Source organism: Sander lucioperca, chromosome 24 (genome assembly GCF_008315115.2).
Source record: "Sander lucioperca isolate FBNREF2018 chromosome 24, SLUC_FBN_1.2, whole genome shotgun sequence".
Taxonomy (NCBI): Eukaryota; Metazoa; Chordata; class Actinopteri; order Perciformes; family Percidae; genus Sander; species Sander lucioperca.
In genome coordinates, this window is record NC_050196.1 from 19,087,550 (window position 1) to 19,105,793 (window position 18,244).

General features: G+C 39.4%; 1 protein-coding gene across 2 annotated transcripts in view; it reads left to right on the forward strand.

Annotated features, from left to right (window-relative positions):
• The window catches only part of nlgn4xa (neuroligin 4 X-linked a), an 84,287-nt gene that overhangs the window by 17,666 nt on the left and 48,377 nt on the right, over positions 1-18,244 (forward strand). The window contains exons 2-3 of one of the 2 annotated variants that reach the window (XM_031322952.2): positions 8,807-9,525; positions 16,496-16,555. In XM_031322952.2, the coding sequence (XP_031178812.1) occupies positions 9,105-9,525; positions 16,496-16,555 (481 nt within the window). In that variant the 5' untranslated portion in view covers positions 8,807-9,104. The remainder of the gene's footprint in view (positions 1-8,806; positions 9,526-16,495; positions 16,556-18,244) is intronic. The other variant, XM_031322953.2, reaches the window with a different exon arrangement.

Sequence of the window (18,244 nt, forward strand, 5' to 3'; positions counted from 1 at the left end):
CATTGGTCGACCCCTAGGTTTTGAACATTAAAGCATGTAAACTAAAAATGTTCTAGTAGAAACATAAAATACAAGTATACATCTGAAAAGGTAAAGGGTATATAATAGGTCTCCTTTAACATGAGCTCCAAGCATTTAGGAGTTAAAAACCCGAGAAAATCAGTTTTCCTCATTAAAATGCAAATGTGTGTAATGTAATCAGTGGAGATGCTGTAGGGGAAATTATGAAGATGTATTATGTTCTATTCTTGGGTTCCTGAGATCAGTAACCCATGGTCATAATAACACTGAGTAGAGACACTGGTAATGTGCGTCTCCCGTAGTTTAACGTTTTAGTAAAGTTTTAGGAAACCTGGGGTAAATACTACTATTAAAGGATATGTATGCTATAGAGACAGAAAGCATTTAAGGGGGGGCATCTTTCTGCTCTCCATTGACTTTGTATTGTGTAAAGGTGTCCTCCTCATTACAGAAACATAAAAGCTTCTGTGTGCTGATGTTCACTAACAACAGGGTCAAGAACCCAGAACTTGAGCTAACGTTATGTCCAACGTTACATGTGCAGCAAGCATTGTTGTCAGTCCAAATGTCGGTTTTAGGCTAACTATATGTCTAAGTTAAGCTAAAGCATCTTTTTACCAAGTAAAAACATCCAAATGTCAGTTTGAGGCTAACTAAAGCAGTTGACAGAATGCAACTTGTATTGTAGTGGGATGTGGATAAATCAGAAAGCTTTGGTACTGTGTTTGCAAGTGTCTTAGCTTGCTAACACATAGCTAACTTTAGCTAACAGCTAACAGCTAACTTTCCTTCTCTGGTAAATGATATATAGCTAAAATAAACCTTTGACATGCTTACTCAATGTTTTTAGCTATCTACAGCCACTATGTTATTGTTTTAGCCGTTAGTTGCATAGTGTGGGGTTTTAGTTTGTGTTGTGAAGAAATGTTCTAAATAACTAACAACATTTAATAGTATGAATGGGTTTACAACTGAAATATGTTTTTGTTATTACAGAGGCAAAGTAGGCTACCGAAAAAAAAGGGTTGGGAATTCCACGTACAGGTCCAAAAGTTGACCAAGAAAACTAAGAACTCAACTTGAATGTATGTTGTGTAAAAAGTTATAAGTAAGTTGATTAAATGTTTTGTTATTGCCATTCATTCCGGGCCTCTGATTGTTCACCGGTGGGCGTGGTTTTCAGAGTATGCTGGATGCAATATGTCTCTCCTGATGGGACAGCGCGATTCCTCCCCCTCAAAGTGTGTGTCAGTTGTCAGCATCATTTCCACGCTTCGCATTCATTTCTATGGGACCAGCCGTGTAATGCATTCTGGGACTGTCGCGGGAACTTTGGAGAAGCGGGGCGTCAAGGCTCCCACTCCTCATTTGCATAAAGTGGAATCCAGCTAACTTTATGCAAATGAGGAGCGGCCTGCTCGGCTCGCCGCCTCTCAAAAGCTGACGGAAATCCAACTGACCGTTGTCCTTCTGAAATGAAGACAGATTATTAACTATTTTTGTAAAATAAGAGATTATATTCCGAACGACCCGCCATTATGGTCAGTTTTGAAATTCGGGAGCAGCCAGCCCCACGTGACGCATTCGTCCAATCAGCTGCAGCCATGGCGGTTGAAGGAGGGCGGAGCCTGTTTTCTTTGCTTGTCATTGGTCAGTGAAGAGAAGCTGGTGGTGAGAACATCTAGCGTGCAAGGCTGGGAAGCGGGGCTTGTACTATGATAGGGAGCCTCAGCGATGTTGATTTGGTAACTGCTGCTAAACATATATTTTAGGGCTGTCAGCATTAACACGTTAATTGCGATGCAATTAAGGGCCAGGCATAACGCGTACATTTTTTTTTAATTGCATTAATCGTATGCCGGCATTTATTAATTTATTTTACACTTCACTTGGCTTCGCGTCGTGCCTACTATTTTGACCCTTTGCTGCACCTTTACTTATTATCAAGCTGCGATACTTCCTGCTGCTGCAGGCTGCAGGCATGATGGAGAAAGACAGCAGCAACACGATTCTGAATGACGCTTTTTATTTTCCAAAACTCCCGGACGGCTCGTAGACAAGTCGAAAGCCATATGCACATTGTGTAAAGCCAAATTAAAATATCACCGAAGCACGTCAAACTTGAGCTACCACCTACGAGCTAATTAACGTGACTTAGGTTGATGCTACCAAAGAATTTCTAATAAGGGAAGAAGTTGCACTCTCTCGTTACTTCCGGCTTCTGAACTGGTTGCAGTTCCACCGGAGTTCCATATAGAGGGCGCTCACGGGCCAGTGCAGAATGAATGGGACTCTATGGAGCTATACCCCTCAAAATCCACTTTTCTCAGGATATAATTTTTTGTCTAGTAATTTGAATGTTGCATTCGAAAGGGGAGGCTAAGAAAATACACACTGCTGGGTGTTATATTTTTTGTGGCTTTTTTGTTCTAAAAAGCCTTTTAAAATGTCAATGACGTCATACACATATACGGCCAGAGATACTGCTTTACGGCGAGCTCTGAGTCGCTTCCTTTTTTCTCTTGAGGCATCGACAACACAACTGACAGGTTAGGCTCTCCCTGTCAATACATGTGCTAGAAAGAGGTTTGCTAATGTTTTAAAGACCACACCGAAATATTCACTCTGACATTCTGGTTCATTAACAGAATGCTAGCGTGTTATGGGCAACAACAACTCAATCTGTAAGAAATCGAAAGGACATAAATACTCATTCATTCAACTTTCGACCTATAATCCATGTTGAACTTGCAAAAACTAACGACAACGACAACGACAATCAGGCAAAAAAGACAAATTTAGCCATCTAGCTCAATGGGGGTACAATGGGGCTTAATAGGGAGTGGAACGGCTTTCCGTAGACGGGCTTTGATGCTACCCACTAGCATGCTACCCACTCAGGCAAAGCACTATTTTGGAGAGTGCTACTTGCCGACCTCTGGATGAAACCAAATCCCAAAAAATTACTACACCTCTTGCGAAACGTCAGCATCGTAGAGGACTCGGGTCTTAAAGACGTACTACGGTTGGCATGTTCTGACCCGTCTTGTTGCCGTCGAGGGGGACGGTAGTTTCACCACACACAGCCTGTACGACACGGAGAAAGCAGCCACACTGGAACTGCTGCAAGGTGCTGCAAACGCTGTCTCATTAACCGGTGATCACTGGACGTCAGTGAGGAATCAACATTATTTAGGAGTTACTAAACACTAGATTGACTCTGGTAAGGATAGGGATTTTTAGTTTTTTAGTTAGGTACTTGGAGGAATTGTGCAATAATGACAGATTCACACATTTTTCTTTTGTTTACAGTAAATAAATAATAAACAAATACAAATCTTAAAGTCAAGTTCATAAAGTCACTTTCTTTGCATTCATTTGATTCCCAATCAAGATCCACTGGTAAGAATTGCTTTCCATTGTTAATATGGACTTAAAAACTGTTCTGAAATGCAAAATAATAGAATTTTAATCATGTGATAAAATATGCGATTAATCGCGATTAACTATAGAAATTCAGCGATTAATCGCAATTAAAAAAAAATGAATCGTTTGACAGCCCTAATATATATATATATATCATACGTTGCTTATTTTCTCACTACAGCGTCTGCGGCTCTCAGCACATTGTTGTTGTACGTTTGTTATCGGCTTAGTCCTGTATTCTGTAAAATTTAAAATGTGACAAATAAACAAAATACTGTAAGGATTTAATGTTTCTTCCCCATTTTTATATTCCTGGCAGGGAGGGTTGGATTACCAACTGCCCCAGACCCTCAGGGGATCCAAAGGCTCCAGCTCCACCATGCAGTTAGTTAGCGGTAATTACATTAATTGCAAAGTGTGTCTGTTGAAGCTGTATACACAACTAAAGGACATTATAGACTGAAATAATGAAGAGCCTTAAAGAAAAGGCCTTTGTTACCATAAAGGTCTGTGCTTACATGTTCCCTTTTAACGACACAAAAAGGGAACATGTGTGCTGAATCAACTCAAACTTATTTAGTTTCTAATTATAAAATGACCTTTTGTCTGGCTGCAGGGGACTGTACATCCTCTAATACCCATTAGGGGTTTAATATTATGTTTTGTGATACTGTATCGATTCTTGAAAACACTATATTGATTTTAAACTAGCAGACCCGTGGGACCGCCATCGATTTTGGCCGACATTAGTCTTTAAGCCTTTATTCAACGGTACATAATGTTGTAAAACACCTCGACAAAGCCCTGTCTCATAAACATTATGTTACCATACAACCAAAACTACTTTTCTCTCAGATCAGGTTTGTTTTGATGTATCCAAATACGTTTCTATGGATGGAGGCTTAGAAAAGGATTGTGGTTTGGGTTGAATACTGAGTACCGATCCGATACCAGTGCAATAAAAAATACTTAAACTCTTTGTGAAACATGAACAAACACAAACAATGAACGCCAAAGAACTTTCGTTTATCATCCAGTTTGACAGCGAGTCATAACGGAAAAAGAACATCAATAAACTACTTTAAAGTAGATTTTCTTGAGGGCTAAATTACATATCAGATTGATGCGTGAACTCCAGTCCTCGCCGATAATGATACCAGCATTTTAGGCAGTATTGGAGGCTTTTCTGATCCTGGAATCTGTATCAGAACATCTCTAGTTACTTCACTTCCTGAAGGTTAGGCATCCAATAGTCATTACTGCTTATGAAATCAACAATTACCGAATTAAACCTTCACTTACTTAGCGTGTTTAAAAACCGGTATATTGATGAAATTGAGCTTTTTCTTTCTTTTTTGAGCCCAGTAGATGGCTCCGATTGGGCTCGGAAAATAAAGTCAACGCTTCAGAAATCTTCATGAAGCTTCATTTAGACATCAAAATATTGGATGGATTAAAATTTTGATTGATGGCAGTGCTAGATGAAAAGTTAAGGTATCACAGAGGTTTTTTAAAATTCATTCATGACCAAGTCAAGTCAGTAGGGGAGCCGTGAATGTCGGTACAAAACTTCATGGTAATCCGTTCAACATTTGTTGAGATATTTCAGTCTGGACCAAAGTGATGAAATGACTGACGGACTGACTTTCCTATTTGTTGAGCCTCATTTTTCAGTTGGAAATAGTTGGTCATTTAAGTCAGCAAAAATGTCTTTCCCTCAAAAAAAAAAAAAAAAAAGTCTATTCATTTCCTTCTAAACTATGTCAGTTTGCAGTGTATTCTGGGTATTCTCTCTTCAAAGTAAAACGAGTGCAGCTGGGCCTCTTTCAGGTGGAATAGTTTGGAGAGAGCGCTATACGAGGACATTTTCCTAAGTAACAAGACATTTTAGAAACTACCCCCCCCTCACTGCCGGCTCCAGGAATGAAAGATGAGATGTTTTCGCCTCCATTTTTTGCCACTTGTCAGCATGTGTCATTGATTGTTTCCATGGTAACACAGCTTACAGCTCTGAGTTGAGCCTGAGGGTGCAACAGCAAGCAATTAACGGTTGGTTCACCCAATTTACAAGGAAATAAATTCCAACTAACCCGGGGGGCATTTAAACTCTCCAGTTAGAAGTTGAGGCTGGCATTACTCTTAATATTGTTATTTTACTTTCCTCTGTGGTGGTTTTGCGTCTCTTTTTAAGTCTACTTATTTTGGGTCGTTTCGTGTCTCTTTGTGTTCGTTGTGTGTCTCTTTATGTTTGTTTAGCGTTTTTTTGTGTTCGATGTGTCTCTTTGTGTTCATTTTGTGTCTTTTAGGGTCGTTGTGTGTCTCTTTGTGTTCATTTTACGTTCGTTTTTTGTCATTTTGCATCTTTATTTGGTCATTTTTGCGTCTTGTTGGAGTTATTTTACAAAGATGTTTTGTGTCTATGTATTATTTTGTGTCGTTTGTAGTCGTTTTGTGTCTTTGTGTTTTGTTACGTCTGTTTTTTGCCATTTCGCGGCTTTTTGGAGTCATTTTTGCATCTATGTTTAGTCGTTTAACTTCTCTTTGTTGTCGTTTTACGTGTTTTGCATCTTCATTGTTAAGTCGTTTCTCTTTCTCAGTGGTTGTTTTTGTGTGTCTTTTTGTTCGTTTAACATCTTGTTGTTTTACATCTCATAAAAAGTCTTTAAAAGATTTAAACTACAGTTAAAAGTTGAGGCTGGCATTACTTTGTTTTATTTTTCCTATTTTCGGTCATTTGATTCGTCTTTGTGGTTGTTTTGTGTCACTTTGTACTCATGTTGGGTCGTAAAGTTGTTCTTTGTCACTTCATGTCAGTTGTTTTGCGTCTTCATTATGTTAAGTCGTTTCACACACACATTGTTTGTGGTGGTTTTGTGTCTCTTTGTGTACGTTATGTCTATTTTTTGTACCGTTTTGCGTCTTTCTTGGATGGTTATGTTTTATTTTTTTGTCTCTTTGGAGTAGTTTTGCATCTGTGTTTAGTCGTTTTACTTATTTTTGTGTTCGTTTTGGGTCATTTGTGGTGCTTTGTGTCTACATTTTTGTCGCTTTGTGTCTCTTTGTGTTCTATCTTTTGTTGTTTTGCATCTATTTTTTCCATTTTGCGTCTATGTTTAGTCGTTTTACTTTTCTTTGTACTCATTTTGTGTCTCTGTGTTAATTTATACGTAGTTTTGTTGTCGATATAAGTCTCTCTGTAGTCTTAAAGCCTCTCAACAGCCACCCAGGTGTTGTCACTTATTCTGGCTGATTATCTGCTCAGGTTGAAGACATGAAGGTGGATTTTTAGCACCCATTTTATAGTTCTGTGTGTGTCTATTTGAGAGATCCTTGCAGCCGTAGTCAGGAATAGCTTGAATCCTTTCTGTTGTCAAAAACACACACAAAAAACCTGCCAATAATGTACAAAATACACTGTCAAACGCGCCAAAAATGCCAGAAATGTACAAAAAACATCAAAAGAGCCAACAATGACAAACAGCAATAAAAGCCATAAATTTACAAAATACCCCACCCCCCCACAATGAAGAAAAAAATGCCAAAAAAGCAACAACTGTCAGTAATAGTGTGAAAGTCTAACCCTAAAAACAGATTGGCTCTGTCAGCAGGAGTCCTCTCATTTATTCATCATTTTTTAATTTCTATTTGATTATCAGAAAGGAGTCTGTGCTGGTCAGCATGAGATTTAATAATTGATTCAGTCTTACTTTGTGAGTGAGACTCTAATTAATCAATATTTTTTGGAATGGAGCAGTCAGATGTGAGATTTTCCACTTAAGGTATGTAAAGAATAAATATTTGCAGCCCTGCGGGCGGTGAAATGGGGTGAGATCTCGATCAGGAAATGGAATGAAGGTTTTGACCGTGAGACCGTGACGCCTCTGAACCCACAGAGACCATCTTTAAATCAGCGGGATGAGAATTAACTGTCCTCAAATCATTTCAACCAATCTCAAGACCCTCAGCAGGCCGCCGCTTACTTTTCAATTATTTTTTCGCACAAAACCCACAAAAATGAATCAATTGTCACATCACAAGTTAACGTTGAAAATTAAGATGTAATGCACTTCAGCATTTAACTTGATAAGTCATATGTGTCTAACTCGAGGCCCGCGGGCTGAACCCGGCCCCTCACAGATTCTGATCCGGCCTGCATATCAACTTAGGTTCAGAATACATTTTGGCCCGCCTAGTTTCGCTTTTTTCAACATTTTGTGGCATTTTCTGAATTTATTGTCTTTTTTGCTGATGCTTTTGGTTGTTGTTTCAACGTTTTTACTAATTTTTCCAACGCTTGTTTACTGTTTGTTTTTCAATGTGTTGGTTTATTTTTCCGGTGTTTTTTCCGACATTTTCTCCGTAGTTTTTTTCCGACATTTTCGTCACTTCTTTAGATGTTTATTTTGCTGCTTTTTCCAAAAAGTTTTCCCAATTTTTATGTCGCATTTTCCAGCGTTTGTCGCGTCTTCTGAAGTTTACGCCACTTTTTCTGACGTTTTTTGGCGCTTGTTTAAACGTTTTTTCACTTTATCCTGCCTTTTTGGCGTCAAATCTGACCCCTCGCAGATTTTGATCCGGCCCGCATATATCAATATATTTTGTTGCTTTTTCTGAAGTTTTGTCACTTGACAAAATTTGACATATGATGGCCTAGATGCTGCATTTTCTACCATGTGTTTTGTATTATATTTGTAGTGTATCCCCTGAAGGCAAAACAAATCATGTCACCTCTGCACAAATTATACATTTAAATAAATTGAAATGCGGGCTGGATAAAAATCTGTGAGGGGCTGGATTTGGCCCACGGGCCTTGAGTTTGACAAATACAATACGCCTTGGTTTGCTATTAATGTCTTGCCATATGAATTAAAGGCCTTTTATCACTATTTGTAAACAACCTTGAGTGCCTGGATATGTTTTTTGTCATGACTTTTTGGTCATAATTCTTCCACCTTTCCTACACTGCAAAAAAGCAAAATCTTACCAAGTATATTCATCTCACACTTAATATAAGACAACCACATAACGAATGATATTTCAGGGAGATATAGGGACTTGTTTTTGGACGACGCATCTTAAATATCTTGTTTAGTGAAAAGAGTCTTGGACACATCTTGTTTTGAGTCATATCTAAAAGGAAACAAGCTTTTTTGACATCTCATAAGGTTTTTTAAGCTGCAATATGTGTTACATGTTAATTTGTAAAATATGGCTCTTCTTCTATTTAAATGTAAATTTTTACTTGTTCCATTGGCAGATGTTTTATGTATTAGCAAGAAAACACCTGGTATTCATTGTTCTTTTTTTCAGTGTAATATTTTCTGATGGTGCTTTAGTTGATCAACTCCTTTCCTTGCAGGATATCCCATCAAGCTGGAGCCCCGGTAACCAAAGAGCATGCGAGGCTCTCTTCTGTTTTCCGGGACGGGAAGGAATCGTACATCCACCGCTGCCACCAATCTCCACGCTGACTCTCAGAATGGGGAGCACTGACAAAGCTGCTTTGTTTGGCCGGGGTTTCTTTGCTCAGTGCGCCGCCTGAGGACGAGCAGGAAGTATCTCGGTGGAGGGGTTAAGGGGGAGGGCACCGAGGACCCCGACGGTGGACCGTAACAACGACCTGCCAGGCTCAGGCTTTGGATAAACACAGCGGGAATATGTCCGTGCTTGGAGGCCCTTCATGGATGTGTCGCCTTCTTCTTTGGACGGGGCTGGCGTCCATCTGTTACGCCCAGCAGCACCCCGTAGTCACTACCAATTACGGGAAATTGCGCGGAGTAAAGGTTACATTACCGAATGAGATTCTGGGACCGGTGGAACAGTACTTGGGGATCCCATATGCGCTGGCCCCAACGGGGGAGCGGAGGTTCCAGCCGCCGGAGCCGCCCATGTCCTGGCCGGGAATCCGGAATGCTACTCAGTTTGCACCGGTTTGTCCTCAGTTCTTAGAGGACCGTTTTTTGCTAAATGATATGCTCCCCGTTTGGTTCACCGCCAACTTGGATACAGTGGTAACCTACGTGCAGGAGCAGAGCGAGGACTGCCTTTACCTCAACATCTACGTCCCCACGGAGGACGGTAGGTCAACTGATGCCTCTCTTACCTTCTTTCTGTCTTCCTCCCCTTCCTGTTTGTCTTTGTGTTGGTTTCTATTGTATTTCACACTTGCTTGTGTGGGTTTATCCCGAACTTCTAACTGTCCTTCGTCACTTTTAATACTCACAGGAAAAAGCATTCTACCTGACTTGTGATTCGTCTTTAAAAGTAATTAGGTTTGCACCGATTTTGGAATTCTGGGCCAATACCAATACAATGTTTAAATTAACAATTTGGCCGATACAGAGAAATCTCATTATGAAAAACAAATAACTGAACAGTTTTAAAGTCATACATTCATGAAGTTTTTAAGTAATATAACTCCCAATGACCGTCCTGTCCAGTGGCTCCTTTAACCTCTTTTGTGTTTTGAACATTCTTGTGAAAACACTTTGGTTCAGGGTCTCGCTGAACTTTAAACTGAACTTCATCATTTTGTACTCAAAGTTTTCTACTTGTACTCAAAGTATTGTACTTTATATTTGTAATTCTTCTTCAAAGGAATTAGGGTTGCACTGTTTGGAAGTATGGCCAATACCAATACAATGTTTAAATTAACAATTTGGCTGGTACCCATGTTTGGTGGTTGTTGCGTTTTGTGCCAGGGTAAAGTTTACAAAAAGTCATACATCTGTGGAATTTTTAAGTAATACAACTTTCGTATTTCACACTTGCTTGTACAGGTTTACCCTGATCTTCGAACTGACCTTCGTCACTTTTATACTCACAGGAACAAGTATTCTACTTGATATTTGTTATTCATCTTGAAAGGAATTAGGGTTGCACCAATTGTGAAATTCTGGGCCAATAGCAAAACAATGTTTAAGTTAACAATTTGGCCGATACCGATGTTATTGTTGTTGTTGCATCTTGTGCCAGGGAAACACCTTTTGTGTTCACACTTGCTTGTGCGTATCTACCCTGAACTTTAAACTGAACTTCGTAATTCAATACTGTACTGTATTTGATATTTGTGGATCATCTTAAAGGAGTTAGGGTTGCACTGCATTTGGAATTATGGCCAATATCAATATAATGTTTAAATTAACAATTTGGCTGGTACCCATGTTTTGTTGTTGTGTCTTATGCCAGGGAAAAGTTTACAAAAAGTCATACATCTGTAAAGTTGACTCCCGCTGACTGTCCTGTTCAGTGGCTCCTTTTAACCTCTTTTGTGTTTCACACTTGGTATTTTGTACTCACAGTATTCTACTTTATGTTTGTGATTCATCCTAAAAGAAATTAGGGTTGCACTGATTGCGAAATTCTGGGCCAAACCAAAACAATGTTTAAATTAACAATTTGAGGATAACATTTCAAAATAAAGCTACTAGGACAGCACTCCAATTTGATAGTTCATTGCCACGCAACGAATGTTCCGGTTTGAGTTTACTAACCCTGATCTGGATTGGTTGTGGCTCCCTTGGTTGGGATTGAAGGGCTAGTTGTGGATGATTTACTCCACCTGTGCAGTATTGGTTCTATAATTAAACCCACCTGTGTGTGGAGAATTGTTTGTAATTGCTTCTGCACACGCTGAGGAAGGATGCCGTCCGAAATGTCTGTTGTGTGGCAATTAACTATCAAATCGGAGTGCTGTCCTAGTAGCTTTATTCATTATTATTCACCTTTAGGATCCAGCACCCAGCCTTGAAAGCTTTCTAAGGATCTACATGAGTTGAGCGCGTCCTGTCCTATTCTTTAGGATGACATCCCCCTAAACAGCTTTTGTTCTTCCTTTCAATAATGTAAAGAAAAACAAAAATACAAATGTATAGATCACTTTAATTTGCTATTTTAGATGGACTTTATTAGAGAAAGTCCACTCTAAGAAATAAATCTGTAAAATAACAGAAATAGTTCTGGCGACTCTTTGCCTAGACTTTATCCCGTGAATTAAAAACGGAAATGTAGCTACAGTTAAAATACAGAACATTTTCTCTTATTTAAAATTCTCTCTAACAAAGAATCAAAGTTGTTGTGTTTTAACACTTTTAGCACTTGTTAAAAATGCTTTTCTCAGCGTTTTTCTCAGCGCTTTTTTATGCTTTTGACCCGTTTTTTACGCTTTGACGTTTGCTGCTTATTTTCACACTTTCAAGGCTTTTTTGACACTATGACGCTTGGTCCCATAATGCAATTTGAAATGCAAACAAGGAAATTCAACTTGGGAGTATAGCTTTATTCTCTTTGTTTGATTTTGTTCAGCGAGTTAGGTGTCATAACCTCTTGTAATTAACCTGATAGTGAAATCAAACTAGTTTCCTCGTCAGTAACTACCTGGGAGCTCTTCAAACATTTTGATTCTGCCTGCAGTCTAATCAGTGAATGCTAGTTTGTCCAAAAGTGAGGAAATGCAGAGACTCTGATAAGAGTGCTGATAAGCAAGAGTGATTTAAGATTCAGGGGAGACATTTGTTTTGGTGCTCTTTATCTTCCGTAACATGTCATCTTTCAGACTAGTGGAAAGACAGCATTTATTTTACTACATTTTGTCTATTTGTGTAGATTTTTCCTAAATTTACCCAAAGGTAACATTAAATAATGCCTTTTTTTTTTTGCAGATTTAAACAGAACATTTTAGAAAACCTGTAGTACATAAAAGAGTAAGATCCTTTTAGTTTAACATGAAACAGCCCCGAAATCACCATCACCAAACTCACCAGACTCCATGTAAATAATCAGGACTTTTAGCGTGTATAGAACCAGCATATTTCCACATGTAAATGGGTGAATTAAGGGTTTATTTCAACTAAACCAGAGTGGTGATTGTTGGAACAGTGGAAAGATGAACCAAGACGACTTTTGATAGTTTGATTTAGTTTTTGTCCACTTTGAATGAAGTGTGTTTTACGATGATAAAAGTAGTGATTATTTACATGGAGTCTGGTGGGTTTGGTGATGGTGATTTCAGGGCTGTTTCATGTTAAACTAAAAGGATCTTACTCTTTAACTAAAAGGTCTATCTCTGTAGGGAACCATCCCATAATGTTGTCAGACACTTAGAATAATAATCTGAGTCTGTCAGCAGCAAAAACAGAACTTTTAGTGGATAGAAATTGACCATTAATGTTACATTGCAGCTTGTTTGTTGCTTAATACTGGACCAGTTTTAAAGCTGTTGTTCCCATCAGACACTTAGACACAAAAACATCGGAAAATAGAATCCAGGTTGGGAAAAAAAAAAACAAGTTCAAATAAAAGCAGCAGTTCTCAGGCTAAAGGTTTTCTGTTCGAGTGACCACTTGTGACTTGGAGTGAGTGTTGGGAGCACTTTACTCAGCCAGACACCGAGAACACGACTCCATGTGTGTTGTGTAAAAGGCAGTGTGTGTGGAGCAGAACGCTCAGAGGTCAGAGGTCGGGGGAGCAGTTTTCGGGTTAGCAGCAAGCAGGGCTTTTCCTGGCTCAGAATGGGCCTTTGAAGCGGGGGGTCTTGGGCTCCTACCCACAGGAAATTTTGAGCGTCAAAAGCCCTTTTCACCCGGGATTAGTATCATCTGGGGACCTGATGTGATTTAGAAATTATCCCCCCCCACCCCGCATCTGAGTTTCGTGTGGCGCATTCCCTTGGGATAAGCGAAGCTTGCTTTTACTCAAATGTACTGATTATCTCTACCACTAGAGCTGGGTCCCCGGAGAGTTGGGGACCCAGAGGCGTGCGGAGGATGGCCAGGGAGAGGCCGCTGCACTTGAGCCGGGGTTTTGTATCTCTTTGGGCCAGGCCCGGTAGAGGTTACAGAGGTACATCCCCTATCATTGGCACCGCGGCAGCAGCCACACAGCATCACCGTCAGCCCTGGGACAAAGCCACGGGGACGGAGGTCTCCGGTCGGGCAGCGGTCGGGCAGCGGTCCAGACTAGGTTGGCCTTGAAAGGTGGTGTCTGCAGGCCCCCACCATCCCATATCTGTGTTTGCAAGAGGAATAAAAAGGCACAGAGGAAGCAACCTTAAAAAAATTATATACAACCCCGCTAAATCACAGACATGTCGATTTCGTTTCTGAGGCTTTTTACAAAGTTTTAGTCACGTTTTCAGATGTTTTTGTGCAGTTTCTCAATGTTTTTTTAAACGCTATTTTCTACTTTTGTCACTTTTTTTCAATGTTTGTTGCTTCTTTTGATGCTTTTTCCGATGTTTTGTTGCTGTCATTTGTTTTGACGTTTTCTGACATGTGAAACACCGGTTTGTGTCATATCACCATGGAGACGACTGGATAAGTGTTAAGTGTGTAAAAAGTCGAGTGTGTGGGGCATAACACATTAGAGGTCAGGGGAGCAGTTTTAGGATGGATAGGAAGCACATTAGCGTGTGTGTCTGGCTGAGATCTCTGACAGCTCCGAGCTCTCCGGCACACGCTAGATTAAAGAAGTTTCTTCTACAATCACCAATAAACTGTTTTTCCTGGCTCAGAATTTGGGGGACACATAGTGAGTTTTTAAAATTTAGAGCGTCAAACAGGATTCTGGAAAAAATCATACAATTATTTTGGTCAACATTGAAATCTTGATTTCTAAATCTCTAACATTATTAGTCCTCGTTGACTTTTGGAAAGACATTGCATTTATTGAAGTTCAAAAACAGTCAAACAAATGTACAGTGAAAACACCTTAGACTGTAACATTTCCCTTCATACTTTTCATTCATTGTTCGACGTTTTTGTCTTATTATAATCTTTTGTAATTACAAACAGACAGACAAACGTTTTTGACTATTTGTTCATTTTTTTTGTTAAATGTTAAGCACTTTTTTGATGCTTTAGGTGCATTTTTCAACGTCTTAATTGATTCATCTGTTCATCTTTAACAGAGACATAGGTCATTTCCCTTCATACTTTTCAGTTTTTAGCAATTTTTTCAACTTTTTGAACAGTTTTGGTGTTTTTTTTCAAAGCTTTTTTGACATTTAAGTTGCTATTTTTTGTCATTTTTGGCGATTGTTTTTCAATGTTTTTGTCAGTCTCAATCAACTAATCTGTCAAACTTTAATATAATCTTTCGTTATTGCAAAACAGAGAGAGAAAAGTGTGCAGATTGACGGAGCAGAGTCATCTTTATATCCCCGAGTTGGCCTCAGAAATCCGCTGTAATGTCAAAATATCCTGCTAGCTGAGGATCAGGTAGGATTTACACTCTTACTGCCCCTCCACTGAGCCGACAGATTAAACGATGCCGATTCTCTGTCATCTGATTAGAAGGTGAATGAGCAAATCCACCCAATGACTGTAGAGTATCGTAGCTGAATCTGCTGGGAGCTTTTCATTTAAAGAGAGAAAGGGGATAATATATATATATATTAATTAATTAGACGGAGTGTGGAAGTAGAGAAGAGATTCAATTGTTAAAGGAGACCTGTTAGCATGTGTTAGCATGTATTAGCTTATGTTAGCATGTTAAGCATGAAAAAAAGCATCAAAAAGTGTCAAATCGTCAGAAACGTAAAACAAAACACTGAATAAAAGTGAAAAACATCAAAAAAAGCGACAAATGTAAAAAGTCTCAAACATGGCAAAAATTGAAAAACGTCAAACCGCAAAAAAGGCGACAAAACGTTGGAAAGAGTGTCAAAAACATTGCAAAAAAATCCCCAAAAAAGCCACAAACTTAAAAGAAAGTGTAGTATGAGCATAGTGAAGTGTTTCTGTGATATGTCAGGACTAACGGTGCAGAAATGTTCCCCAAGTTACTTACAATTTTCTAGCAGCAAAACCTTAAACTACTAAATAAAAACTAGAAATTGTTGGATGATTTGCGGGCAGACTGAGGCTGAGTCGAGCACAGATGTGGGCTGTAGGCTACACCAAATAAAAACGCTGACTTTACACTCTGCAGATTACATAATCCCTTGATGTGCTTGGCACCGAGATGCCAGTAAATACAAGTGAGCTGCAGTGGCTCTGAAAACGCAGCGCTGGAACCATTTTCTCCCTCTGTTTACCTCGGTTTACCTTTCTTTATCTCTGCACTATGAAGCACAGCAAAGAGCTTTTTAATTTAAGGAACAGCTCGCACAGAACGCTGAAATGTCTTCTGGTTTGGGATAAATCATGGCTGTGGCTAAAACGTTAAGCTGTTGGTCGGCCATATGAAGGGAACTGTTGAACAGCATTCACACGTTCATACAATAAAGTGTGTGTGTGTGTGTGTGTGTGTGTGTGTGTCCTACCTTCCCTGACATGGCACCAGCCCGTGTTTGTGCAGCTTGCCCTCTCAGTGAGCAGCGATACTGAGCAAACACCCCCCCCCCCTCCCCGTTATGAGCCTGTTGAGACCGGCCCTGTGTTGATTTGTGAAGCTACAGCACACATCACGGAGGCTGATACAGTCCAAACACTCTTCCACTATATTGAAGAATCGATGCATCAGAATGCTACGAATCGATCTGCCATTGCAGCCTAGTAGCTTTCCAGCAATAGCTTATTCCAGGCTTCTGATTGGCCAACATGGCTTTAGGGTTGCCAGACCTTACTCCACAGCGTTGTGGAATAGACTAGTAGTGTGTGAAGGTTCCTCCTCGTCAATTTCATCTGCTAGCAAACAACAGAAACATGCCTTAAAGCTGCTGTGTGCTGATGTTCACTACCAACAATGTAAAGAAGCCAGAACTTAAGTTTTCATAAGCTGCCGAACTGAAAAACTGAGCTTTATGAAGACAAAAGTGGAAACAGATGTGAGGAATCAGCAGGAAGAATAGGAAGACTGGGAGGGTTTTTCTTTACTTTTAATAGAGTTTGACTATGAGAATGAATGGCACAGAAATGATACTTTTAACATTGCTGTACTTTATTTTTTAATTTCTTTCAACTGATCTGAGTCATCAAGAATGTGGCAAAAACCAGCCCGAAAACAGCCTGTTTTTTTTGGTGCTTTTTTTTGGCTGAAATTCTTTTTCTTTTTTCTCTTTTTTTCTTTTGAAATTTCTCCCCTGTATTCTGCCTCTCCTCAACACTAGGGGCCAACTCAAACACGCACGGCGCAGATTTCAACAGTAATGATGGTGGCGCTGATGAAGGTATTTTTCTTCTCTCCCCCCCCCCCCTTTGGACCAACAAAATAAAAGCCTGACACTTGTGCATGACAGCAAACCTGCAGACCTCTTTAGTTTCTTTTGAACCTTCCTCCCCGCAAAGTGCTTCTGAGTGCACTCCTCACAGATATAAAAAGTTGGAATATTTGAAATTTTGAGAAAATTTGAAGGAAAAAAATATGAAAAAGTTTAAACATTTTGAGAACATTTTAGAAAAATTCAAAAATGTAAAAAAAATTGAAAATTTTGGAGAAACGTACTGTATATTGAGTATCATGCTAAAAGAGGGATTTTATTTCCGTACGTTACATTCTGTGACACCATATTTCCTTCCCTTAGTGAAACTGATATAAAGATGTGTGTGTGTGTGTGTATGTATGTATATATATGTGTGTATATATATATATATATATACATACATACATACATACACACACACACACACACACACACACACACACACACACACACACACACACACACTCATTCATTCTCATTTGTTTTCTCTTTGGAGTCGTGGAAGGGTTTGAAAAAGGCGCTAACCTTTTACTCACCTGTCTTTTCCAATTCAAATGCGATCTAAATTTAGCTGTGCATGATATTTTGCCTCCTGAATTAAACGGTAACTTTGTGTGTGTCTGATGGAACAACAATCTCTGAAACTGGTCCAGTATTAAACAAGAACCAAGCTGTAATGTAACGTTAATGGGCAAATGTTCAGCGTCAGTTTCTGTCCCCTATCAAATCCCTGTCCACCCTTTTTTATATTTCCTTTTTTTCTTCTTTGCTGAAGCATGAGCACTAACCCATGTTGTTTTTGACAATCTGTGGCTCAGACATAAAAAAAACCAATTAACCCCTCGCTCCTCTGCATGCTAATAACCAAAATAGTGCAGCATTTCCCTCACTGTGCTGGGTAATGTGTAAAAAAAAAAAATAAAAAAAAAAAAATAAAACTTTGGATGCGTTTTTCCGTTAAAGGGCACCGTTTTTGTAAATAACATGGCCAGTAGTTGCTTCTTATTTACGGATGTTGCTCTACTTTTCTCTGCGTTTGTGTTGTTTTTTTTTGTCGCCTTGACTCAGCTGTAGTGTCATGAAGACATGAAGCTAAAGAAGAGAAAACATGGTGAAAGGTGTGGATGAAGATTGTTTTCAGGATCGATGCTCTGAGACTGTTTGAACATCTGCAGTGGCGATGAATTGTGTGTGTGTGTGTGTGTGTGTGTGTGTGTGTGTGTTTCCACCTACACACCTCTGCAGAGGAAAGAGAAGGCACTGCAGTGAAACCTCGCTCACACCTTTTTCTGCTCCGAGTTTTTCTCTGTGCTGTTACATGTGACTCAAACGCACCCTCAGTTATAATTACCCCATCTGTCGGAACAAGAAGTGTTGAGGGCATCGCTAGGATTTTAGGATAATTACTTCTTCCTTTTGAAAAGAGACATTTGAAAAATCTGATAAATTGCTTCATTTCGATTCAAACTAAAAGGAAATGGAAAGAAAGTGGCAAAAACATCTAAGGAAGGGGTCAAAGCTGTTGGAAAGTGCGACATTTCCAGAAAAAGGCAACAAAACAACACAAACGCCAAGAAAGGTGACAACGTTGAAAAGGGTGAAAAAAATGACACAAAAGCGCGAAAAATGTTGGAATAGTGCGACAACGTTTAAAAA